We start from the raw sequence: 27,887 nt of genomic DNA on the forward strand, positions 1-27,887 counted from the left end.
CGCGTGAGAAAAACACATCCATTGGTTTCCTCCCCCAGGCACCCCGGGCCAGGTCCCCGGATCTAACCTGCAACCCAGGTCCCTGCCGTGCCCCTGACGGGGAATTGAACCCGTGACCCTTGGGTTTGCGGGTGAGTGCTCTTAACTTTTGAGCAACCAGCAAGGGCAAGAAAGCGTATTATCTTAAAGAAAATATTCCTGATACCACTAGTCGAAAAACTAGTTTTTCCTTAAAGAGAGCAGGGGATTTTAACTTGTAAACTGCTTAAATGCCAAAACGAAATGCCTGCCTCAGAAAAGGAGCCAATCGCTAAAACCTGCCGAGCAGCATACTTAACTGCTGCAAGTCTGAGACAACCGAAAGCTACGGGAAAAGCTGGGTTTGAAGACTCTCGCGAGAATCACAGCATTAACCCCTTTTCGCGATAGTTTGGCGTCCCTCCCTTTTCTTCTCTCTCGCAGGTCACGGTTAATCTCGCGATCTTTGGGAAGTTCCGTTGGGGAAGATGGCGGCGGCCGGGAGCACCCTTCTCTTCTTGCCGCCAGGGACTTCAGACTGAGCCTTCCCGGGAAGAGTAGGGACTGCTGGTGCCCTGCGTCCTAGGAGCCCGGACTAACTTGATTGCCCCCTTAGTGGTGGGGAAGGGCTTATCCTCTTGTGTAGGACTCAGGCCTTCCCCACTGTCAGGATGAAGGCTCAGGGGGAAACCGAGGGTGAGTGACTGAAGGGGAAGGCAGGGGGGCGCGACACACCTGGGGGGAGCCAATCTGTGAGAGAAGCTGGGGTCTGATGCCTTTGCGGAGGCCACTTTCCTCAGGGCACAGAGTCTAGGGGGCGGGATTTGTGTGAATTTTAGATTCTAACTGTGCTTTCCCTGGTGGAGGAGAGCTCCGACTTTGTGGTGATGGGGACTCCAACTTCTGTGAAGGTTTCCTGCTTAGCTGTGGGCAATCAGTTGGGCCTCAGGGCATTTTTATCCTAAGGTTATGAAAGACCAGGCGAATCTAAAACGTCTGAATAATGGCATAAGAACAATAATTCAGTGCTGTGTCAAAGTACTTTGGAGGATGTTAGGGCATGAGTGAAATGATTAGGTACTTACGATATTAAAAGCCGCAGTTCCCTAGAACGTCACCGTGTTTAGGTCTTGTACTATTGTATAGTTTTAAAAATGCGTTGATTTTCAGCCTTTCAATAACTGGACTAACTCTGAATTGAAAAACAACTTTTCTGTGCAACCTTACTTTGATTCTCTAAAGTTAATGCACTCCAGTGTATTATTTTTTACTTGTCTTCTCCACTTTATTCTGAGCTTTGTAGATCAGGGACCTTGCCTTACTCACCGTTGTATAGTTGCTTAAAAAATGTTTGATTTAAGCATTCATGTAATGATATTTATCATCAGGTTTCTCAAGGAAAAGGAGGAGGATGTGTTTTGAAGGAGAGGGTGGAAAAAAGGTTTACTCCTTGGGTGCAGAGGAATGACGAGTGTGAAATGAAGCAGGAATTTTGTCTAGTTTGCTCACTGCCATATCCCCCAGCACATAAAATAGTGCTTGAATGAATGAGTCTTGAAAGTGGGAATTCCCGGAAATGTGTCCAGAATATAAACTGGCTGAAATAGCCCCCAAGCCAGTTTTCCAGAAGATGAGGGCATTGGAGGAAGGAGTTTGAATCTTGATTTAGATGTCACTGCCTCAACTTTGCTGACATTCTATTCATTTTTCAGTGACACCTTTTCTGTAACATTTTGCAACTAATTAATAAGAAAAAGTTTGTTTAGAAAGTTACAGTAGTAGAAATGAGCCAGTTGGGCTGCTAGGCATAGGAAACAAGTTACAGAAGCAGAAGAAGGGCCCTTGGATCTTAGGAGAGGGAAAGGCAAAAATCGGGGGTCTGGGGGGAAGAAGAGGGGGAAGGGAAAGGCACCTGTCTGTTCCCCATAGGGAGATCAGCTGCGTCTGTATCTATATGAGCATATCTCATTTTGCTCTGTGTGATGGTTATTTATTTCCACATTGACTTATCCACACCCTTTCACAGATATCAACTCAGACATATTGTGTTTTTGCATTGCCAGCAGTTTGTAGCACAGGTCCTTGCTCATACATAGCAGTACAAGAATGAAAGGAGGGTTTAAGGGCATAGAAGATTAGTGCACACACTTAGTTCAGGAGCCAGTCTGCCTTTCTCTTACCTCTGCTGGAAACTAATCCTTAGATATTGACATCTTCCCTGTCTATATAGTTTTAGTTTGAATTCAAATAGGAGAAATATGAATGACAAAGCCTTTTTTCTTGATAATATTTGTAAATTGATCTCTTAAAATTATGTAAAAAGATTAAGAAAGTCTGTATTTATTTTCACATTGAAAACCAGCTAACCATAGTAAGGCCATATTCAAATGTAGGTTCTACATATCTCATCAAGGGATTTCATACATATGAAATGATTTTGTCACTAAATTGTAGTCCTGATCTTAAAACATGATTAGAGGTGGTTCTTATTAAAAGTTTGAATAGAAAGCAGTCCCATTCTGTGGTGTTCATTAGGTTAGACCCATAATTTATGTGTCTTCTTGTCATTAAAAATAAATTCTTTTCATGTTTTGAAGTAAATGATATTGAAAAATATTTTAACCGAGTTCTTATCAGGATGATGTGGGTCGGGGGTTGTTTGCAAGAAAAACTGTAAGGGGCCCTAGCCTGTTTGGCTCAGTGGTCAGAGTGTCGGCCCTCAGACTGAAGGGTCCCAGGTTCAGTTCTGGCCATGAGCACTTACGTCCTTGCAGGCTTGATCCCCGGCCCAGGCCGGGGGGTGTGCAGGAGACAGCCAATTGATGTGTCTCTCTCACATCTATGATTCTCTCTCTCTCTCCCTTCCATTCTCTCTGAAAAACAATGGAAAAAAATATCCTTGGGTGAGGATTTTAAAAAAAATGAAAACTGTAAGGTCTTGAAAGAAGAGTTTCTAACAGTGTTTTCTGATTTATATCGTAGAGTCGGAAAAGCTGAGTAAGATGAGTTCTCTCTTGGAACGGCTCCATGCGAAATTTAACCAAAATAGACCTTGGAGTGAAACCATTAAGCTTGTGCGTCAAGTCATGGTGAGGATTGTGGTGTGTGCTTTGATAACTATTTAAAAAGCTAAGCTCCCTCTGTCAAAATTTTCAAACTAGCTACTATAGTGCCTTTGGTTTTACTTTTCATAAAGTTGATAGCCACCATATACTTAAGAGTCTACCTAAGAAGAAGATATATTTATAAAATTGTATTAATCATGAGTTATAGTACACTGGGTACTTTAGGCAAAGGTGCTAAGAAATACACCAATAACAGACATATATAATAGACTGCAATAGAGACATTTATTCTTCACTTCTTGTCAAACTCCTGATACTAATGTGATAGTACTTTCTTTGTATCTGTCTATCTAGCAGCTGAGTTTGCAATTCATTCTTAATTAGTTTCACTTGTTCACTCTGTCAACCTCTTTTTCTACAGTAGTACTCTTCCTTCCTGAGTCATTCACCAATATGTCGAAACTTTAGTTAAATGAAAGACAAGGGAGTTGGGGAGGGTGGGGGGCTGGATGTTAAAAGTTCACCCATATGATTCCGTGTTAGTTAAGTGTTGTAGGAAAACTTTACTTCTGTGAGTTCTCCTGGTAGTGTGTTTACTTTGTGATAATTCATGGATCTCTTCAGATTTGTATGCTTTTCTGTATATATGTTATACTTCAATGAAAGTACCTTCTCCTCCCCACCAAATCTTACTTTGGGTTCAGAGTAAGTTCAGTTTAGATTTGTTAGTGTATAAAATGATCAGTATAGCACTAGCAAAGGAACTGAATTTGTTGTCAAAAGACCTATATTTTAGACTTGATGCAAGTCCTTACTATTTACATGACCTTAGATAAATTATTTAATATCTCTGAGTTTGTTTACTCATTCGGAAAGTAGAGGCACACAATAGCAGTTTGCTTTTCCACATATATTAAGTCCTTAACATTTATAAGTTCTTGGAAACTGCAACTTTAAGTGAAATGATATATAGTGAAACCAGTATTATCATAGGCTAACTGATATACACAAGAGTTAAGTTCCTATGGCATAGTTCTGGTCACAAAAACATCACTGAACTTCTGAATAAAGACCCAAAACACTTCTAATATTAAACATTGAAATAAACTGTTGCTGGTTTGGCTCAGTGGTTGGAGCATCAGCCCATGGACCAGAGGGTCTTGGGCTTGATTCCTGGTCAAGGGCATGTATCTGGGTTGTAGGTTTGATCCCTGGCCCTGGTCAGGGCACATGTGGGAGGCAACCAATTGATGTGTCTCTCTCACATAGATGTCTCTGTCTCCCCCCCGCCTTAAAATAAATGGAAAAAGTATCCTTGGATGAGGATTAACAAAAAATAAAAATAAACATCAAAATAAATGTGAGCTATACATCCATTTAAGAAATAGTAATAAAAACAAGTAAGATAATTATTTCCAACCTGCTTGTTCCAGTTCAGGGTCTTGAGTGGCCAGAGCCTATCCTGGCAGCTCAGGGGTCAAGGTGGGAACCCATGCAGGATAGCATGTCATTCCATTGCAGGGTAAACACACATATACACACACACACATGCACACACACTCCATCAGATTGGGACACTTTAGACATGGCAGTTAACTTAATGTGTATGTCTTTGGGACATGGGTGGGAACCCAGAGAAAACCCACACAGACATATGGGTAGAATGTGCAAATTCCACACAGACAGTGGTCCTAGCCAGGAATCTATTTTTGTTTTCTCATCAACATAATGAGAGGAAGTTATTCGAGGACGTGATACAGTTCTGTTGTAAGGATCAGATCAGATAATGGATGTTAAAGTGTCGCATTGCTAAAATATTTTTGTAACTGTAAATTCTACAAACGTATGTACATAGTCTGTCTCGGGGTTTTGTACTTAAAAGGTATTAAAAATGTTTTAAATTGCCCTGGCCAGTGTGGCTCAGTTGAGTGGGCCTCGTCCCATGCACTAAAAGGTTGCCGGTTGGATTCCCAGTCTGGGCACATGCCCAGGTTGCGGTTTGCTGGCTCATCCCTGGAAGGGGGCATGCAGGAGGGAGCCAATCGCTGTTACGCTCTCACATCGATGTTTCTCTTTCTGTCTCCCTCCCTTCCTCTCTCTCTAAAAATCAATAAAAAAATATATTTTTAAATGTTTTAAATAAAAGAATGGTAATTTTTACAGTCTGGGAACTCAGAGGTTGTCATTTTTTATACTATTAGGCAGCCGTATTCTAGTTTGAAATATGTTCTATATAAGTAATATTGTCATTAGAGAGATATCATAAGATAGAGGAATTTCAGGTGGCTACTAAGACACCCCTCCCCCCCTTTTTTTGGTATACCAGTGCCTTGGTTTGGTCACCATAACTTCTGTTGTCTACTTTTCACTTTTGCAGATTCAGAAACCTGATTTTATTGGTATGTCAAGACTTTGAATTGTTTTCAACAACTGACATACTAACCAAATCTCAATGCCAATTTATTTATTTACAACAGAGGTTCTTTCTTTCCAGTTACCAAAATATTGGTATCCATTGTCCCTAGCATCCCCTTGCCTATTCAAGGTACAAGGGAAGCAAGATTATTAATTAATCATATGTTTGTTTTGTGAGGTTGGAATTAGATTAAAGAGAGATGCTGGGTCGGGTGTGGCTCAGTGGTTGAGCATGGACCTAGGATCCAGGAGATCACTGTTCGATTCCTGGTCAGGGTACATGCCCGGGTTGCAGGTTCAGTCCCCAGTTAAAGGCATGCAGGAGGCAGCCGATCAATGATGACTCTCTCATCATTGATGTTTCTCTCTTTCTCTCTCTCCCTCTTCCTTCCTTTCTCTGAAATCAATAAAGATATATTAAAAAAAAAAGATATGGGTTTAGGACATGGAAAAGCCTGAAAAACTATCCTTATATCATAAAACTGTTCACATTTCTGGGGATTGGAATGTTGTGCAGAGAAAAGCTTCTTCCCTGGATGGGGTTATAAAATTGATGCTAGCCCGGCCCTCATTGCTCAGTGGTTGTGTGTCGACCTATGAATCAGGAGGTCACAGTTCGATTCCTAGTCAGGGCACATGCCTGGGTTGTGGGCTCAATCCCTGGTAGGGGGTGTGCAGGAGGCAGCCAATCGATGACTCTCATCATTGATGTTTCTCTCTCTCTCTTTCCCTCCCTCTTCTTTCTCTCAAATCAATAAAAACATCTAAAAAAAAAAAATTCTATACCAATTTTTTTTTTTCTCTTTGGGAATCCCTTTTCTGGACTACATAATCTGTTTCTTAGAGTCAACCTACTTTGACTACAGTGTGGTTGTATTTCTTAGATTAATTTGGGAAGTGCCAAAATCTTATGAGCCACCCTATTTAACTGAGTAAATCATAGGATGTAGTTACTTCTATAGGAGGCTGGTCTCATTTATTACATTTTGATTCTCCCTAATTTTTCCCTGAAGGTTTTATTACTTCATTTTGTTGTTATTTTTAATTCTCACCCGAGGATTGGTTTTTTATTGATTTTTAGAAAGAGAGAGAAACATCGATGTGAGGGAGAAACGTAGATTGGTTGCATCTTGTATGCACCCCAACTGAGGACCAAACCTGCAATCTAGGTGTGTGCCCTGACTGGGAATTGAACCCATAACCTTTGGTATACGAGACAACGCTCTAACCAACTGAGCTATCTGTCCAGGGCAAAGTTATCCTATTTTGGATCTGGGAATACCTTTTCCTACTTTCATGGATATAGATATGGATATATCCATGTACTATATGAACTTTCCCCCTTTGGCTGGATGGTCAGATTAACAGTTAAGAATGTATTTTTAAAAAGTCTTTTGACTATCTAGAGTACATAGAAAATATATAGTATATAGACTGTAGGATATAGTCTATAGAGTATCCTGAAGTATTACTGCTAGGATAATATATATGTTTATCTGAAAGATTGTTGGCTTGGTTTATTTTTTACCTCAAATGTTTTCCCACTTAATACAGGAGAAGAGGGTTGTGATGAGTTCTGGAGGACACCAACATTTGGTCAGCTGTTTGGAGACATTGCAAAAAGCTCTCAAAGGTTTGTAATCATCTTTGAAATACGCTGATTTCTTAAAAAACCCTGTTTAAGAAAGACTATTTTATACTTACACTAGAAATATAATTTGAGATATGTCAACTTTCTATGCTAGAAAGTTGGTTTTGCTTTCATTATGGAATTGATACGAGCTCTTGAACTTTTGAAACATTTATTTTGATCCTATTTTAGAGGTTGGTAGAGACTCAAAAGATAATTGATGAAGCTTAACTATAGATAGCAGGGGAAAGTTCTGGTTTTTTTTCTTTACACGTTTTCTTTTAATCTCAATAAGAAGATGGACATTTTAATGCTAAAAGATTTTTACTATGTTTATGGACAATGTTTTCAGGAAAGCAAACAAAATTTAAATCATGAGCTTGATTATTCGTGCTTGTAACTACCTCTTAATGTGTTTTTGGGATAAATGAAAGTAAAAACAGATTTTATTCTGATTAACCATAAATGAAACTTACTCAGCTGAATATTGTTTTTCCCCCCATTGTGATAAATATATATAACATAAAACTTACCATTTGAACTATTTTTAAATGTACAGTTCATTGGCATTAAGTACATTTACATTGTTGTGCAATTGTTGTCACCATCCATCTCCAGATCTTTTTCGTCTTCCCAAATTGAAACTGTGTACCATTAAACAATAACTTCTCATTTCCCCCTCTCCCCAGCTCCTGGCAAATACCATCCTAATTTCTGTCTGTAAAAATTTGACTACTCTAAGATTTTGATTACTCATATTGGTGAAATCATAAAGTATTTTTCCTTTTGTGACTGGTTTATTTCATTTAGCATAATGTTTTCAAGGGTCATCCATTTTGTAGGATGTATCAGAATTTCTTTCCTTTTTAAGAAAGCTAAATAATATTTTAATGTGTGTGTATACCACATTTTTATTCATCCATTGATGAACACATGGGCTATTTCCACCTTTTGGCTATTATAAATATTGCCACTATAAACACTTGAGTATTTATTTTATTTATTTTATTTTGAGAGTGCATTTATTAAAGCTGGGGACAGTGAAACAAGGAAGGGCTTAGGACAGAAGAAGCAACAGGAGAGCCTAGGTGGGGCTGCTTTTGTTCTCTAGAAGTGTTATAGGAAAGAAATGAGCCTAGGTGGGGCTGCTTTGGCTCACTGGGAAGTCAGAGAAAAGGGGCCTTGGAGATAAGTTCAGGGGGTTACCTGCCCATTGCTCCCCTGGTTGCAAGTCTCGTGGGGACCTTAAAAGTTTAGGAGATGCATGCCTGAGAGGGAGAGTGCCTGTTTTTATGTTGGTTTTGATGTTAATCTTCCTTATTCAAGCATTAGGAGATAACTGTGTCGTCTTTAAATTAAAGCTAACTTGTTCCAGTTGAGTAGTGAAAAGGGAGAACAGAACAGTCCAATAGTTTTTTAAAATACTTCTTAAAATATTGATTTTAGAGAGAGGAAGGGAGAGAAACATCCGTAAACATCGATAGGTTGCCCCCATATGTGCCTGACTGGGAATCAAATCCACCACCTTTTGTTGTACTGCACGATGCTCCAACTAATTGGGCTACACCAGCCAGAGCTCAAATAGGTGTTTTATTTTTACTCTTTTTTTTTTTTTAATCCTCACCTGAGGATATTTTTTCCATTGCTTTTCAGAGAGAGTGGAAGCGGGGGAAGGAGGGGGGGAGAGAGAGAGAGAGAAACATTGATGTGAAGGAGACAAATCGATTGGTTGCCTCCAGCTTGCGCACCAACCAGTGCCAGGGATCAAGCCTGCAACCGATATATGTGCCCTTGGCCGGAATTGAACCTGGGACCCTTCAGTCCACGGGCTGATGTTCTAACCACTGAGCCAAAGCAGCTAGGGCTCTTTTTTACTGCGTAGGTCACAGCTAACCCTTACCAATGACCTTTGTGCAAATTATAAGCATTCGAACTATTGAATGTGTTTATCACTTTGAAAGGATGGATAGAATCCTCAGGGTGTTTCTGTCTTTGAAGAATAAAATTTAAGTTATTTGGAGTGTCCTTTGTGATTTCCTTTTTTCACCCTTTCATAGTAACATCTTTACCAGCAATGACTGACCGTTTGGAATCTATAGCAAGACAGAATGGGTAAGTAGACAGACTATCTGTAGGCAGAAATGTTTAACTTAGTGTTGACTTTGGGTGGCTTTATTTATGTGTCTCCTATTAATTTTTGTTTTGATTTGTTCCTGCTAGACTGGGCTCTCATCTCAGTGCCAGTGGCACTGAATGTTACATCACGTCAGATATGTTCTATGTGGAAGTGCAGTTAGATCCTGCAGGACAGCTTTGTGATGTAAAAGTGGCTCACCATGGGGAGAATCCTGTGGTATGTGTTGTTGATATTTCACTGGAATCTGTGGGGTTTACTTAGGCATTAATTTTAAAATGAATTGTTGGGGTTTGAAATAGTTTGGGTTTAGATTTTTTCATGAGCCACTGTAGAGGTGATGTGATGGGCTACATCAGTAGCTATAGCCTGGAATTTAGAGAAACATGGGTCCATCTCTAACATCATTCAAAAGCTTTGACAAGTGGAACCACCAGAGGAACCCTTTTCATTTCATATAAACAAATGAGCTGCAATTGAACAATAGGTGCTGGGGTTTCAGAGATAAATAACAAAGTTCCTACCCTCAAAGAACTTATAATCAAGATGGACAGATACTCTTGTATATAGCTGATGTCTCTGAAAAATCCTGTAAAAGAGATGAATCTAAAATGTGTGTAACCAATTAATTGGATATGGATTCCAAGGGTTGTGTTAAAGAGAGGTCCTGATGTTTTAAACAAACTACTGAAAGCTGATGCTTTTATAAACTATTTTATATATTTTGATCTTTAATTTCCTGCCCCAATCCCATGGTTTACTAAGTAGGAAGAAGATGTTTTTTGATATCTTAATAATAAGGACCTTCTATAGAAGTTTTAATGTTTTTGTTACAAAGCATGTGCTGCTAATAAGAGAAAAATTCTTGGTGTGTTCAAAGGTCTTAAAGTAATTTAAAGTTTTAACACAATTTCTTTAATTTCAGAGCTGTCCAGAGCTTGTACAGCAGCTAAGGTAAGCAAGTGACACAGTCCCTAATATTGGCAGACAGTGATGTTCTTTATAGCTAGGTTTTGAGGCCCGTCAAAAGTTACCTTCCTGAGGAACAAATTTATTTTCTTGGGTCAAGATTTTTCAGAGTCTATACTTGTTGACTTTCAGACTTGACTTAGTTTGATTTCTTACCCTACTCAGTCTAGCTCAGGGTTTCTCAACTTTGGCAGTATTGACAATTTGGATTGGAAAGTACTTTGCTCTAGTGGGTTGCCCTGTGCATGTAGGGTGTTTAACAGCATCCTTGGTGTCTCTCCACTAGTTGCCAGTAGTATCTCCTGTGTTGCAACAATCAAAAATATCCAGGGGAGAAAAAAATCTCTAGGTATTGTCAAAAATCACTCTTGTTTGAGGACTACTTCCCTAGCCTTTGGAATTCTGGGACAAAAATAAATAGCATCTAATTATTGAATCAGAGAAGGCTTGAGAAAATTGAGTCTATACTATAAAAATAACTTTTCACTTTAATTTTGAGAAAAATTGTTTTACATTTAAGGCATATGTGTGATAAACTCCCATCATAGTATAGTGCTAGGCTTAAAGAATCTCTTTCAGCAGTGGATGGTTTTTTCCTCCTGGCTTATCTTTTCCCTTTGAAATTGAGTAGAAATTTCCATACTTAAATTTAAACCCAGAATTAACTTTCTAGGAATTTGAGAAAGTCATTACATCAATTTTATGTTTTAAATATAGTGAAGTTGCCCTGGCTGGATAGTTCTGTTGGTTAAACCATCGACCTGATGTGCCACAGTTGTGGGTTCGATCCTCAGTCAGGGCACATAAAAGAATCAATCAGTGAATGCATAAATAAAGTGGAACAACAAATTGATGTTTCTCTTTCTCTTCCTCCTTCTCTTTCAAATCAATAAGTAAAAACAAATAAATAAATATAGTGAAGTTCTCAGATGCCACATGGACATGTCTTAGAAAGGGTGGTAATATTGAGGAACTAAGTTTTACACTCAGGTTTTTCAGTGATCAGTTTAATGTGCTTATAGCCAAATGCACCAAATTTGAACCAGCTTTAAAAAAATTGCAGTGCAACATAAAAATAACCTTTTTATGATTTAATTAAATCAATAAGTCTAGCAAAGCTATATTATCACCTTTGTCCAGCAAGGTGGACATTGGTCCATCAAGCCAGTATTTCTGGTTCTAATCTGGAGTAGGAGACTGCTCCAACTTATGAACTAGTGTGTTCTAAAGTTAACTTGTGCCTTCGCCAGGTTGCTCAGTTGGTTAGATCATTGTCCCAATATGCCAAGGTTGCAGGGGGTTTTTTGTGTATGGTTTTTTGTTAATCCTCACCCAAGGATATTTTTTCCATTGATTTTTAGAGAGAGTGGAAGGGAGGGAAGGAAGGGGGTGAGAGAGAGAGGAGGAGAGAGAGAAACATCAGTGTGATAGAGGCACATTGATTGGTTGCTTCCTGCATGCACCTCAACTAGGGCCGGGGATTGAACCTGCAACCCAGGTACATACCCTTGACCGGAAATCGAACCTATGACCCTTCAGTTCCAGGGCCGATGCTCTAACCATGGAGCAACACCGGCCAGGGTAAGGTTGTGGGTTTGATCACCTATCTGGGCATATACAAGAAGCAACCAATGAATGCCTCAATAAGTGGAACAACAAATTGGTGTTTTTCTCCCTTCCTCTAAAATCAGTAAATAAAAAAATGAAAATAATAAAATAAAGTTAATTTGTGAGCATGTTTGGAAGGGGAACCTCAGAAAAAATGTTAGCCTTTATACCTGATATTTTTAGTCATTTTGTATAGATTGTAATTTTAAGGTACTGAGCATATTTTGCTGCTGCTCCTGTTTCTTTTTACTGTCTTCATAGCACTTCTAGCAGTAAGTGTTCAATAAATGCCTGACCAAGTATCTGACATGGTCAGAGCAATTTAGCTTTCAAGAGACTTTTTTTTTTTAAGTTTGAAAAGAGATACAGAGTTAAGAATTGTTGAATTGTGTTGGATTCCTAAGCCTGCCCACAAAAGCCTATTTGATTAAGAATCCAAGCCTGACTATTTGGTTCTGGAAAGTCAGGAGTCATGATAGTACTAGTTTTTTTTTTCCTGGGGTAGATCTAGTCATAGGAACTTGGAAACATGTGATTTGCCTCCACAGTACCCATGCCTTTTTCTCTAGGTCATCCATCTCTCTCTCTCCTAGTGCTCATTTATTCTCACTGTTCTTATGTTTTCACATACCCACAATTGTTCTATATTCTCAATTTATTTACTTGCATTTCCTCTCCAATCAAATGTGATTTTTCCTCATGACATTTTGTCATCTCAGTTATGTATTAAGAGGAAAAGGAAGTGACTTATTTAAAATGTCTGATTTGCTCTGGCTAGTGGGCTCAGTGGTTTGAGCATCAACTGGGAAAGGAAGGATCATCGATTCAATTCCCTGTCAAGGGCACATACCTGGATTGCAGATTCGATCCCCAGCCCCGGTCTGAGTGGATGCGGGTGGCGACCAGTCAATGTGTCTCTCTCACATCTATGTTTGTTTTTCTCTCTCTCTCTCCCTCCCTTCCACTCTCTCTCAAAATCAGTGGAAAAAATCCTCGAGTGAGGATTAAAAAAATAAATAAATAATAAATAAAATGTCTTATTAGCACCTCCAGAAAAAAGAAAACTTTTCATTTTCTTTTGCTACTTTTGATTGATTCTAGAAACCTGGCTGGGGGAAAAAGAGTAGAGCAAATTATGAAAATTAGTTTTATATAGCCATGATTTTTGGTACTTTGCTGTTAAGATTGAGTAGTAATGATATGTTTTATTCTCCTCCCTCTCCCCTCTTTCCTGAACTCCTTATAGGGAAAAAAATTTTGATGAATTTTCTAAGCACCTTAAGGGTCTTGTTAATCTTTATAACCTTCCAGGAGACAAGTAAGTATTTATATTTTTTGCTTTTGTTGGAAAAAACTGTCTCTTGCTTAGAAATTTGCCAAGCCTTTTGCCCTATCTCATTTGTGATTTCTAATACTGCTGACAACTCAGCTTCCAACTCTGTTTTTTAAAGGTATTTTAAATATCTGCATTAATGCATTATCATGCTAAATGAGACTATAATCCTTGAGACGTCTTTAACATACTGATTTCTGGGCTAAAAGAAATTAGTTGTTGTAGAACTGGCTTGTCATTTTTACTTTTATCCTACTTGGGATTCTGTTAACCTGCTTGCCTCTTTTAAATAGAGATAAAAATTAGCTTTGATAGATCACTATGGATTTTTTTTTCTTTTAAATTTAGAAACACATTTAAGATCTGAAATACTGTTCATAAAATATTGATTTCTCCAGAAAACTGTGGCTACACAATAATGCATTGCCTCTATCATGTTAGAACGTCCATTATACTCAAATACAAAAACACCATCCTTCAACAATTTAAGCAAAGATAGAATGCCTAAGGAACAACATAGATGAACTTGCAGAAGATGGGCTGTTTTACTTCAAGCACTATTAAAATAGCACAAATGCATGGGTTTTCAGGCATATACATTTAGTTGAACCTTTGGCACTAGGAATATAACTATGGGTTTTAAAAAAAAACATTTTAAAAAAAGTTTTTATAATGGATAGTTTAGTTGCCTCCAATACAGACTTGCCCTCTAGGCTTTCTGTATCCTTTAATGTGTGTGTGTGTGGGTATATATATATTTTTAATGATTTATCTCTTGTTCTCTTCATTTACTTTCTAGCAAACTGAAGACTAAAATGTACTTGGCTCTCCAATCCTTAGAACAGGATCTATCTAAAATGGCAGTCATGTATTGGTAAGACTGACTAAGGTGTCAATTCTATATGAGTACCTTGTTCTTAAAGTTTTTTTATATAGGGCATTACTAGGGTCCTATTATACAGAGTTGGGCAAACGTAGGTTTACAATAGTTTGTATGGAAAATAATACAATAATAAATACTACACGAATAAACTGTTTTTGTGTACTCACAACTGTAAACCTACTTTTGCCCCACCCTGTATATATCTATATGATAGATGTATATTATTATACATCTATATTTTACCTATATTATACATCTTGTCTCTCTCACTTCCCAAATGATGATTGCATTCCATTTTCTGAGTGTGAGTATCCCTGAGTTGGTTGGTATTCCCTAGGTTTTATTTGAAGTCTTGCTAAACCTGGCCTCCTATCTAATAAATAATAGTCTAGTTGTAATTTTTCTTTGCCACATTATATATTGCTGTATATTTGGAAGTAATCCTTTCACTTTGAAGGTAAAATACAATTGGTATATGCCCAATTATAAGACAGAGTCATTATTATAAGTCTTTTAAGAGCTGAACTAATTTTCACAATGGCACTAGTACCTTCAGGCTTTAAATACAAGCAAACATAGATCATTTGTCTTGCAGGAAAGCAACCAATGCTGGTCCCTTAGATAAGATTCTTCATGGAAGTGTTGGCTATCTCACTCCAAGAAGTGGGGGTATGTGATCTATTTTGCTTATTTAGAAAAATGTCTAATTTTATTTATTTATTTAATTAATTTATTTTATATCTTTATTGATTTCAGAGAGAGGAAAGGAGAGGGAGAGAGAGACAGACAGAAACATCAATGATGAGAGAGTCATTGGGGATCGAACCCGCAGCCTGGGCATGTGCCCTGACTGGGAATCGAACCTCGATCTCCTGGATCCTAGGTCGATGCTCAACCGCTGAGCCACACCCAGCCGGGCACGTCTAATTTTAGTTGAGGGGTCATTACTTAAAATTTCACCTTGGGTTTATAAGTAGAGGGAGAAAATTATCAGTCATTTCTAAGGTATTAACACCTGCCTTCCCTTCATTTTATTTTTTAATTGTGAAGTAAATTGTTGCCACTATAATCAATACTTATGCTTTTGTCATATTTCATAAGCTACTTTGGAGCATGAGTTTTCATATTTGTGAAACTATTTCCTTGTATATAAGTTTATAGAAATGGGAATGTTTTTCTTTCTTTATAATTTACCTGATAAAGATGTAGTGATAAGTTTTATTTTTCATAGGTCATTTAATGAATTTGAAGTACTATGCCTCTCCTTCTGACCTGCTGGATGATAAGACTACATCTCCCATCATTTTGCATGAGAATAATGGTAAGACTTTAACTGTAAAGCAACTGAAGGTTTTGTTCAGCATTTAAAAAATATCTTTAAAAGTTTGAATGCCTGGGCTTGCTTGTACTTTCTGGTTTGCTACTCCATAATAAGTTTGCCATCCCTGTTGAAGTTTGCACCTGATACAGTCACACATACACACACACATATGCGTACATATCTCCATACATATATATACACATACATAATAAAAGCTTAATAAATACTGTTGAATAAGTAAATCAGTGAATGAAAAGATATAAACCACCCTGACTTGAAATAATCCCCTTTATTTATAATCCTCACCTGAGGATATTTTTTACATTGCTTTTCAGAGAGAGTGGAAGGGAGAGAGAGACAGACATCGATGTGAGACACATCGATTGCTTGCAACCCATGTGTATGCCCTTGGCCGGAATTGAACCCAGGACCCTTCAGTCTGTGCGCTGACACTCTAACCACTGAGCCAAACCAGCCAGGGCAAATAATCTCCTTTAATCATTACTTTAAAGGTGAAGAAATTGGCCAACTTACTAAAGAATTAGAATAATGGATGTTATTTTCTATTTGCACTTTAATACACTAAAACAAAATGAGAAATGGCCTAATACCTTATTTGGTCCTCTTGTAACTTAACTTTAATCATTGATTATCCTATAATCATAATTCTATTTAAATTCATTCTGAAGTTGGAGAAAATAAGCAAATATCAGTAATGAGCCTTTAAAATATTTTTCCCCCTTGAACTGCATTGTTTCCTGTATTTTGTTTTATTTACAGAGAGAAATGCTGGTTGGTTAGAAAAGTAACTTCTAGCATTTCTAAGTTATACAAATATTACAGTATCTGATAAACAAAATATGGCTAACAAATCATGCAGAAGTTAGCCTGTTTTTTTAATGCTAAGATCCTTATAATTTGTGTTACTTTGGAGAATACCCTTTTTCTTTTCTATTCCCAGTTCCTCGATCGTTGGGCATGAATGCATCAGTGACAATTGAAGGAACATCTGCTATGTATAAACTCCCAATTGCACCATTAATTATGGGGTCACATCCAGTTGACAACAAATGGTAAGTTAAACATAATTAATTCTAGGGTAGCAAAGTCCATTTTTTCACCTTCAATCCCAGTATGAAACAAGTATTACTTTCACTTGGCTCTTCCCTCACTTGACTTTCTAGAGATTGGCCTTTTGTTTTATTCATTTAATTTCTTTTTTCAATGTCTATTTTATTTATTTATTCATTTAAAACTATGTCTATATTGATTTCAGAGAGGAAGAGAGAGAAACATCAATGATGAGAGTCATTGATTGGCTGCCTCCTGCACACCCCGTACTGGGGGTCGAGCCTGCAACCCTGGCATGTGCCCTGACCAGGAATCAAACCGGGATCTTTAGGATCATAGGTCAATGCTCAACCACTGAGCTACGCTGGTTGGGCTCAATGCCTATTTTAATGTTCCTCTCTGAAGTCTGCTCATAGAACACAGTCTCTGTCCTGAGAGAGAGAGAAAAGCCAACAGTGCTAATTCTTCTGGTTTAATAATTGCTCCTTTTTTTCTCATTGGACTTATGTTGGTTTGCAGTTATGCTGGAGTGATAACTAGAGAACATGCCTCAGGATAGAGGTTTGATTAAATTCTTTAGGGTTAACAGATAAGATGTTTCAGAATTGGGGGAAGTGAGTTTTGATAGGCTTTGTGAGTATGTGTTAATGTGATGCAGACGTGTAAGAATGGGTGTTTAGATTTTTAATTTTCATTTCAAGTCAAAATCCAACCCTCCCTTCTTTTGTTTGAAGGACCCCCTCTTTCTCCTCAATCACCAGTGCCAACAGTGTTGATCTTCCTGCGTGTTTCTTCTTGAAATTTCCCCAGCCAATCCCAGTATCTAGAGCATTTGTTCAGAAACTTCAGAACTGCACAGGTGAGTTTTAAGTATCAGGAGCTAATCCTGTTATAAATGTGAAAAGCAAACTTCAAATTCAGATTATTTTGGACCTCTTTCGGTCTTTAAGGCCTCAAAAAAGTACTGATGGGTATAGATGTTATTGTACTTGGTACTGAAGTACTTTTTGAATAAATGGACAAAGTAGAAGTCATGAAGGGAAAACTGAGGTGTCAATGTTTTGAACTTACTGTGATCATTATATTGATCCTTTTCCCTCCAGGAATTCCATTGTTTGAAACTCAACCAACTTATGTACCCCTCTATGAACTGATCACTCAGTTTGAGCTGTCAAAGGATCCTGACCCCATACCTTTGAATCACAACATGCGATTTTATGCTGTAAGTAAGGCTTTATGGACTGTTTTAGGTTATGTTTGTACCCAAAATGAGAATCTTTCCTTATAGGATTACTGAGGTCAAGTAACATTCTTTTGGACTGCTGGATCATATTCTATTTACTCAGACAGGCAGGACATTACAGAAATCTCTGGAACATACTGAAGAAAGAGCATGAGCTAACTCAGGAAAGAACATAAATTTCATTGTTGAAATTTCAGATGAAAGCCTATTAATGGTATTCTGAACTTTTACAAGTTTATAAGTAGATTATTAAGTATTCTTGTTCAATTTTTTAAGTGCCATGAGCTTATAATCTGGAAAGGTCCTTCATTCAGGTACATACAGAGAAGGAAGTTCTCAAATGCCATGGCCAGTGTGGCTCAGTTCGTTGGGTGTTGTTCCATGCTCCGTCCAAAAGGTTGCTGGTTCAATTCCTGATCTGGGCACACGCCAAGGTTTTGAGCTTGATCCCCTGTAGGGGGCGTGCAGGAGGCAGCCAGTTTATGTTTAGCTCTTACATCAATGTTTCTCTCCCCCTCTCTCTAAAAATCAATAAAAATATTTTTAAAAAAAAGGAAGTGTTGGAATGAATTAAGGAAGGTTCCAAAACCTCATCTATACTTGAATTTATTGGAATGATGATAGTCTAGATTAAGTAGTAGTCCCAAATTCTGGCTGCATTATAAATATATAGAGTACTTCATTAAAAATATAGATTTTTTCACTTAGTATTCTGGACCCTCTTTTATACAGATTTCTGAGGTAATTTTTATGTTAGCTAGGTTATAAAACCACTAGCAGAACATTTACAAAAAAAGGGTCTTTTCAGCCAAGTGAGTAATTAGCATTTATAACAGCTGACCAAATAATTCAGTAGAGTTCTGTTACTGAGTTTTGAGGTTCAGGGTTTTGTTTTGTTTTGTTTTGCTTTTTTTGCATAGTTTGTGGTTGGAGTATAATGGGTGAGTAAATAGCATTCATTTCCTTTGCTCTTTTTACCTAGGCTCTTCCAGGTCAGCAGCACTGCTATTTCCTCAACAAGGATGCTCCTCTTCCAGATGGCAGAAGTCTACAGGGAACCCTTGTTAGCAAAATCACCTTTCAGCACCCCGGCCGGGTTCCTCTTATCCTAAATCTGATCAGACACCAAGTGGCCTATAATACCCTAATTGGAAGCTGTGTCAAAAGAACTATTCTGAAAGAAGGTACTGTCTTTCCTTTTGATATACTTAAGCTGATAACTCCAATGGTTTTCTTTTCTTTTTTAAATATATCTTTATTGATTTCAGAGAGATGAAGGGAGAGGGAGAGAGAGAGTTGAAACATCAGTGATGAGTCATCATTGATTGGCTGCCTCCTGCATGCCCCAGACTGAGGATCAAGCCCATAACCTGGGCATATGTCCTGACTGGAAATCGAACCTCGGATCTCCTGGATCCTAGGTTGATGCTCAACCACTTAGCCACACCTGGCTGGGCAGTGGTTTTCTAATTTGGTAGCCCATCATATAACCTATGGAACTTTTAAAAATACATATATTTGGTTTCCACACCCACATGAACTGAATTAGAACCTCAGTGGGAGGCATTGGTAATCTATTGTAAGCTCCACAAATAATTCGATGGAACAAATCTATGAATTGGCATTTGGAGACCACTGTTTTTATTTTGTGTGGGGGGCGTTGCTATGGACTTAGTCTTTCTCTGCATACAATGATATAATTGGGTAGCTAAGGGCCTGAACCCTGCAGTAGAATATAAGGTAGAACTTGGGATGCTGTAGGAAGAGAGGACTTCTTGATATCTAAATTTTAGGTTGTTAGGACGGTGCATTTAGTCCTGAGTATATTTCCTCCCCCCATTCTTTGGAGAACTTAATCATATAGTTTAAGAAGGGTTGAGACCTGTGCCCTTTTCTTTTTCTCCCAGGATTCTGGAATGCTGGTGCTTTTGAAACAGTGCTATTAGAAGCTTTGATGTGAATTTTGGCTGCTGTAGTTAGCCAGTTATTTTTTACGTTAGTTGTAAAGCACTTCAGTTATAGAGATGTATCAGTGCAAATGCTAGGCAAAAAGGAACAGGAAAGGTAAATCAGGAGTTATTTTTTATGGGAATAAGAATTATGTTAGAAATGAGAAATTATAGAGAGCGTACGCAAGTGTGCCTGTGGCCCTTCTATTTCATGTATTTGAATCCTAGGAGAATTCTCCAAATAGCTTCAGGGCATCTAAAAATGAGTTTTTTGTTTTGTTTTTAAAAATCTATCTTTATTGATTTCAGAGAGAGGAAGGGAGAGGGAGAAAGAGAGATAGAAACATCAATGATGAGAATGTCATTGATCTGTTGCTTCCTGCACGCCCCTGACTGGGTTCAAGCCTGAAACCTGGGCATGTGCCCTGACCAGGAATCAAACTGTGATCTCTTGGGTCCTAGGCTGACGGTCAACTGCTAAGACATGCCTGGCCCGGCTAAAAATGAGTTTTTGTAAGGTAGTTATGAAGTTAGTCCTGTAGAGATGCTTTCTGCCAAGAAAGTATGTGATCTTTGTTTCTGGGCTGCCAGAGTGTTTTGCTTAGGAACATATGACAGATATGTGTATATTTGGCATAACTATGTCATTTTAGATTGTAGCCCTATATCCCTGCTCACCAGATTATGGGTTGCACAGCTAACAGCTGCAAACACTGATAGAAAGCAGGGTTTATGGCAGTGGTTCTGGATGTCTGCTTATCAAACAGAATAAGAAATTACTCTTGGCCAGATTTATATTTAGAATTTACTTTTAAGGCAGGGTGTTTATATTTGTCAAGGTCTTTAACAATTTAGGGATTAAATGCCTTCATTTTAGAAAACTGAAATTTAGTTCTTTGAAGTATTTATAACATAAACTGGTAGATTCTATTACCTGTGGATGATATAGTAGGTGTGGGATTTAGTTTCCAAGGGTAAGAAAGAATTTCATTCTTTACACTTAGGGATTATTATTTACTTGTCTCACCTCTTGTATTTGGTTATCTTACGATATTTTCTTTGCCTTTTAGATTCTCCTGGGCTCCTCCAATTTGAAGTGTGTCCCCTCTCAGAGTCCCGTTTCAGTGTATCTTTTCAACACCCTGTGAATGACTCCCTGGTGTGTGGTGAGTTGTATGGGTGCCTACCACCTCTTTCAGGATAGCACTTTGGTTCCTTTATCTCTTTTTGAAAAGTCAGAAGCTGAATCTAACTGAAATACCTCCTATATATTTTGTCTTTCAGTGGTAATGGATGTGCAGGACTCAACACATGTGAGCTGTAAACTCTACAAGGGGCTGTCAGATGCACTCATCTGCACAGATGACTTCATTGCCAAAGTTGTTCAAAGGTAGCACTGGCCCTTTTCCATCAGAGTCCCAGTAAGAGGTGTATAAGGGATTTTTTTTCAGTATTAGAGTGAATTGGAAACTTAGGAGGAAAGCGTTTAGTCACTACTTTGAATTGACCCTTTTCTGCTTTTGAATTCAAAAGCAACATGAGCTTTGGTTTTTAAAATATCATTTTTAGAGTAATAGGAAGTAAGGTAGGTAACTTCAGGCCCGGCATTAGGGTTCTTATAAGAGGGAAAGAGCTGAAATAAGATGTAGGTCCTTTTTCACTTATCCTCTCTGTTACATATGTTTTAACATATCTAACGTCAATCGCCCTATGTGGGAAGATACTTAAGCCAGTCTGCTTTCCAGAAACAATAAATGTAGTTTAAAGCCCAGCTGGCATGGCTCAGCAGTTGAGCACTGACCTATGATCCAGGAGATTGCGGTTCGATTCCTGGTCAAGGCACTTGCCCAGGTTTTGGGGGCTCGATCCCCAGCGGGGTGTGCAGGAGGCAGCTGATCAGTGACTCTCATCATTGATGTTTTTCTCTCTCTCTCTCCCCCTCTCCCTGCCTCTCTCTGAAATTAATAAAGATATATTAAAAAAAAATTAAGTGTAGTTTTAAGATTTTCTTGAGAAGATACTAGTGGACTTGTTTTGTAAATAAATTTTATTGGAACACAGCCATATCTGTTCATTTACATATTATCTATGGTGGCTTTTGAGATAAGATGGCAGGGTAGTTCGACAGAAACTATATGATCTTCAAAAGCCTAAACCATTACTAACTGATCCTTTAAGAAAGGTTGCCGACATGTTTTAGAGCAAAATGTTTTCAAACATAGGTTTAAAACATAAATTTATAAGATAGAAAGTGCTTTGCTTTAAAATACAAGATTTCATACCAGTAGTAGCACTTTTCACAGTGTTGTTTTGGAGTGATCTAAGCCATTAAGGTTTAAACTTGATGGGTCAAGAGACTTTCTAGTGGTTCATTAGTTAAGATACAGCATATATCCCATTAATCACATGTCAAGCTCCAAAAGGAGGGCATTTTGTTACTAATTATTACCAGTTTTATTTTAGTTCATTATACTATCTTATTATTTGGACTCTTCTTTATGGTTAGTTTTTGGTGGTACTTCAAAAGAGGCTGACGATTGCCTACCAGTCCAGATTTTTTTGAGTAAATTTATCCGAAGCTGTGGCATTTCATAGAACTGTTCCTGCATTTTGGGTTATTTGCCTTACCTGAAAACTGCATTACTGCAAACCTCTGAGGACATATCTAAATCTCAGGAAAAATTAAAGCCTGTTTTCTCTAATGAAAACTTGTTTTCATTCAGCAGCTAGTGCAATGTTAACCTTGTTTTTTCCACCTTATCTTACAGATGTATGTCCATCCCTGTGACGATGAGGGCTATTCGGAGGAAGGCTGAAACCATTCAGGCCGACACCCCAGCACTGTCCCTCATTGCAGAGACAGTTGAAGACATGGTGAAAAAGAACCTGCCCCCGGCTAGCAGCCCAGGGTATGGCATGACCACAGGCAACAACCCAATGAGTGGTACCACTACACCAACCAACACCTTTCCGGGGGGTCCCATTACCACCTTGTTTAATATGAGCATGAGCATCAAAGATCGGCATGAGTCGGTGGGCCATGGGGAGGACTTCAGCAAGGTGTCTCAGAACCCAATTCTTACCAGTTTGTTGCAAATCACAGGGAACGGGGGGTCTACCATTGGCTCGAGTCCGACCCCTCCTCATCACACGCCGCCACCTGTCTCTTCGATGGCCGGCAACACCAAGAATCACCCGATGCTCATGAACCTTCTTAAAGATAATCCTGCCCAGGATTTTTCAACCCTTTATGGATGCAGTCCTTTAGAAAGGCAGAACTCCTCTTCCGGCTCACCCCGGATGGAAATGTGCTCGGGAAGCAACAAGACGAAGAAGAAGAAGTCATCAAGATTACCACCTGAAAAACCCAAGCACCAGACTGAAGATGACTTTCAGAGGGAGCTATTTTCAATGGATGTTGACTCACAGAACCCTATCTTTGATGTCAATATGACAGCTGACACACTGGATACACCACATATCACTCCAGCTCCAAGCCAGTGTAGCACTCCCCCGACAACTTACCCACAACCAGTACCTCATCCCCAACCCAGTATTCAAAGGATGGTCCGATTATCCAGTTCAGACAGCATTGGCCCAGATGTAACTGATATCCTTTCAGACATTGCAGAAGAAGCCTCTAAGCTTCCCAGCACTAGTGACGATTGCCCACCCATTGGCACCCCTGTTCGAGATTCTTCAAGCTCTGGGCATTCTCAGAGTGCCCTCTTTGACCCTGATGTCTTTCAAACTAATAATAATGAAAATCCATACACTGATCCAGCTGACCTTATTGCAGATGCTGCTGGAAGCCCCAGTAGCGACTCTCCTACCAATCATTTTTTTTCTGATGGAGTAGATTTCAATCCTGATTTGTTGAACAGTCAGAGCCAAAGTGGTTTTGGAGAAGAATACTTTGATGAAAGCAGCCAAAGTGGAGATAATGATGATTTCAAAGGATTTGCATCTCAGGCACTAAATACTTTGGGGGTGCCAATGCTTGGAGGTGATAATGGGGAGACTAAGTTTAAAGGCAATAGCCAAGCTGACACAGTTGATTTCAGTATTATAGCAGTGGCTGGTAAGGCTTTGGGTTCTGCAGATCTTATGGAGCATCACAGTGGTAGCCAGAGTCCTTTATTGACTACTGGGGACTTAGGGAAAGACAAGACTCAAAAGAGAGTAAAGGAAGGCAATGGCACCAGTAATAGTAGTCTGTCAGGGCCAGGAGTAGATAGCAAACCAGGGAAGCGCAGTCGGACCCCTTCTAATGATGGCAAAAGCAAAGATAAGCCTCCAAAGCGGAAGAAGGCAGACAATGAGGGAAAGTCTCCATCTCATAGTTCTTCTAACCGACCATTCACTCCACCTACCAGTACAGGTGGATCCAAATCTCCAGGCAGTTCAGGAAGATCTCAGACTCCTCCAGGCGTTGCCACACCACCCATTCCCAAAATCACTATTCAGATTCCTAAGGGAACTGTGATGGTGGGCAAGCCCTCTTCACACAGTCAGTATACTAGTAGTGGTTCTGTGTCTTCCTCAGGCAGTAAAAGCCACCATAGTCATTCTTCCTCCTCCTCTTCCTCATCTGCTTCCAACTCAGGCAAGATGAAAAGCAGTAAATCTGAAGGTTCATCAAGTTCTAAGTTAAGTAGCAGTATATATTCTAGCCAAGGGCCTTCTGGGTCTAGCCAGTCCAAAAATTCATCACAGTCTGGGGGGAAGCCAGGTTCCTCTCCCATTACCAAGCATGGACTGAGCAGTGGTTCCAGCAGCACCAAGATGAAACTTCAAGGGAAGCCATCCTCACTTATGAATCCTTCTTTAAGTAAACCAAACATATCCCCTTCTCATTCAAGGCCACCTGGAGGCTCTGATAAGCTTGCCTCTCCAATGAAGCCTGTTCCTGGGACTCCCCCATCCTCTAAAGCCAAGTCCCCTATCAGTTCAGGTTCTGGTGGTTCTCATATGTCTGGAACTGGTTCAAGCACTGGCATGAAGTCATCTTCAGGATTAGGATCCTCAGGCTCATTGAAAACTCCCCCATCATCTAATTCTTGTACATCTTCCTTTTCCTCAAGTGGCTCTTCCATGTCATCCTCTCAGAACCAGCATGGGAGTTCCAAAGGGAAATCTCCCAGCAGAAATAAGAAGCCGTCCTTAACAGCTGTCATAGATAAACTGAAGCATGGGGTTGTCACCAGTGGCCCTGGAGGTGAAGACCCAATGGATGGCCAGATGGGAGTGAGCACAAATTCTTCTAGCCATCCTATGTCCTCCAAACATAACATGTCAGGAGGAGAGTTTCAGGGCAAGCGTGAGAAAAGTGATAAAGATAAATCAAAGGTTTCCACCTCGGGGGGCTCAGTGGATTCATCTAAGAAGACTTCAGAGTCAAAAAATGTGGGGAGCACGGGTGTGGCAAAAATTATCATCAGCAAGCATGATGGGGGATCCCCCAGCATTAAAGCCAAAGTGACTTTGCAGAAACCTGGGGAAAGTAGTGGAGAAGGGCTTAGGCCTCAGATGGCCTCTTCCAAAAACTATGGCTCTCCACTCATTAGTGGTTCCACTCCAAAGCATGAGCGTGGCTCTCCCAGCCATAGTAAGTCACCAGCATATACCCCCCAGAATCTGGACAGTGAAAGTGAGTCAGGCTCCTCCATAGCAGAGAAATCTTATCAGAACAGTCCCAGCTCAGATGATGGCATCCGACCACTTCCAGAATACAGCACAGAGAAGCATAAGAAGCACAAAAAGGAAAAGAAGAAAGTAAAAGACAAAGATCGGGATCGGGATAAAGACCGAGACAAGAAAAAATCTCATAGCATCAAGCCAGAGAGTTGGTCTAAATCACCCATCTCTTCAGACCAGTCCTTGTCTATGACAAGTAATACAATCTTATCTACAGATAGGCCCTCGAGGCTCAGCCCTGACTTTATGATTGGGGAGGAAGATGATGATCTTATGGATGTGGCTCTGATTGGCAACTAGGAACCTTACTTTTTAAGATAAAAAACATGGCCAGAGAAAAACTACTAAGTTTATAGGCAAACCACCATAAGGGATGAGTCAGACAGGTTGTATTTAAGAATGTTAAATGACATGTCTTTGACAGCTGGGTGAATTTAGAAAGGCATAGCCAGACCCTACTAAAGAGATCATAAGTTTGAGTCTAGGGTTTGATTACTAAGAATCACTGTTCCTTTGCCAGAAAAAAAAGTTAAAATACTTATGAAAGGGAGTGGGTGGGAGGGGCACAGGGAGAGGGAAGGGCGGGAAACAGTTTTGTGGGAAATATTCATATATATTTTTTCTCCCGTTTTCCATTTTTAGGCCATGTTTTAAACTCAGTTTTAGTGCATGTATGAAAAGGGCTGGGCAGAAAGTGAAAAAGCAATACATTCCTTGATGCATTTGCATGAAGGTTGTTCACCTTTGTTTGGGTAGTTGTCCATTTGAGGCATGGGCAAATGAAGGACTTTGGTTACTTTGGACACTTAAGTAATGTTTGGTGTCTGTTTCTTAGGAGTGTTTGGGGGAGGGAAGATAATTTTAGCTATTTATTTGTAATATTTTAACCCTTTATCTGTTTTTATACAGTATTTCTTTCTAATTCTATGAGGTTCAGGGTTCAAAATGATGGGAGGTAGAAGAGCAAGGCTTATTTGGTTGTAGGGAGCTTGCAGCTTGTGCTGGTAATGTAGCATCAAGCCCAAGCAAATTAGTCCCAGCCCACCTTTGAAGTTAAGGAGAAAAACCAAAATGGTATTTTTTGCTTTAGGAGGTTTTTCATTGGATTCAGACATCATAGGACTATTAGGAGGTACCTCCCTGTGGAGGTATTGATTTATAGTCTCTCTTTCCTTTACACAAAAGCTGGGCTGGCTTTTTGAGATGTAAACATGTTTTCAGATGCAGTAAAGTTTAATGTGGGACAGCCTCCCTGACCCAGTGGCATGAAAACCATTGCAGAATTAGTAGTTCTCCTATTTCCACAATGTGCCAAAAGTCCACACCCCAGCATTTTGTTTGTAGGAGAACAGATGCCATTCCTGAGAGCTGGACTCCTTTCTCTTCACAAGGAGTCCAGACTTTAATCACTCATGCTCCCTTAGGTAAAACAGTAAAAAATTTGCAGCCATAGTTCACTTAAAACAATTTCAAGCTCACTTCAAGTAAGGGGGCCTGGAATGCTAGGTGGGCATGAAGATAAACCCTTGCTACTGTGTAGCAACACAATTGGACCTTTTTGGAGGAATAGGTCTGAGTCTGGATTCTGGGGGACATCAATAAGAAGCCCTTCTCATAAATATAAAAATCCAGGAGACCATTTGAGTGCAACACAAGTTCTCAGTATTTGGAGGGTCCTCTCAAAATTCTGCGGCCTTACTTTGATTTTTGACACCTGCACTGTGCCATTCCTGATGATTCCATTCAGGATCTGTATCAGCAGGACGGGGCACAGTCCCCAGCACAACTCTTCTGGATTAAAAAAAAAAAAAAAAAAAGCCAGGTGATTCATTTGTGTATGTGTGTTATAAATGGAGTGACTTCATCAGATATTGAAGAAGATTTCTATATTCAGCTCTTTCTGCAGGTTGGAGTTAGCATATAGAGTTGGAAAATCAGCTTTGGCTTCTTTCCTGACTGTCTCTGATTTCCTCTAGTGTTCTCCCTTTTCTGGTCATCAGCTCTCAACAACTCTGCCACTTTTGTGTCCCAAGGTAATAAGAAGTAGGAAACGAAACATTGCAAAGTGGAGCAAGAAAAGTTATCGGTTACCGTATCAGAGTCAAATGTCTTGGGTGACACTAAGGAGGACATGGGCAAGGTGATACCAGAGTGCTTTATCTTGTGATGCTGATACAGTAGCAGCCTCTCAGACATACAACCAGGTTGGATTTCTCACAAGTTTCTCACCTAGTTTTGAATCCTATCCCATTGGTTTCTGCAGGAAAAAAAAAAAAAAAGTTACATGGTGTTTTAAGTTTGTTTTGGGTGGGGAATACTTTATGGGGAATGTACTGCATAGTATCAGGGGCTCAGCTCCCCCAAGCAGAGCCAACAAATACCAAAATGAGTAAACTGGGAAGCTTTTTCTCTCTTTCTGTCTTCATCCCAGATCAAAGGATCCCGAGTTAGGATCTGGATGAAGGATAAGCCCCTGAATTGTCGATGGGCACACCCCACACACTGACCCAGCATCTGAACTTGCTTAACAGGGAGCCGGGGCTAAACTGCT

General features: G+C 39.4%; 1 protein-coding gene across 1 annotated transcript; it reads left to right on the forward strand.

Annotated features, from left to right (window-relative positions):
- Positions 1 to 470: 470 nt before the first annotated feature.
- MED1 (mediator complex subunit 1) lies at positions 471 to 27,887 on the forward strand. The gene is made up of 17 exons (XM_016202284.2): positions 471 to 714; positions 3,001 to 3,107; positions 7,053 to 7,131; positions 9,186 to 9,240; positions 9,349 to 9,481; positions 10,188 to 10,216; positions 13,086 to 13,157; positions 13,972 to 14,046; positions 14,651 to 14,724; positions 15,287 to 15,376; positions 16,338 to 16,449; positions 17,182 to 17,306; positions 17,551 to 17,669; positions 18,673 to 18,874; positions 20,710 to 20,805; positions 20,924 to 21,029; positions 22,408 to 27,887. Exons 1-17 carry the CDS (start codon positions 690 to 692, stop codon positions 25,634 to 25,636), a joined length of 4,728 nt encoding a protein of 1,575 aa, XP_016057770.1. The 5' UTR covers positions 471 to 689; the 3' UTR covers positions 25,637 to 27,887.

This window comes from Miniopterus natalensis, chromosome 17, assembly GCF_054644295.1.
Source record: "Miniopterus natalensis isolate mMinNat1 chromosome 17, mMinNat1.hap1, whole genome shotgun sequence".
In the NCBI taxonomy this organism is placed as follows: Eukaryota; Metazoa; Chordata; class Mammalia; order Chiroptera; family Miniopteridae; genus Miniopterus; species Miniopterus natalensis.

Bases quoted from the DNA above. Each gene is read 5' to 3' on its own strand.
- MED1 (XM_016202284.2), top strand. From the start codon at position 690: ATGAAGGCTCAGGGGGAAACCGAGG. The intron at 7,132-9,185 runs GTTTGTAATCAT...ACCCTTTCATAG, and splicing joins ATTGCAAAAAGCTCTCAAAG to TAACATCTTTACCAGCAATG. The intron at 17,670-18,672 runs GTAAGTAAGGCT...CTTTTTACCTAG, and splicing joins ACAACATGCGATTTTATGCT to GCTCTTCCAGGTCAGCAGCA.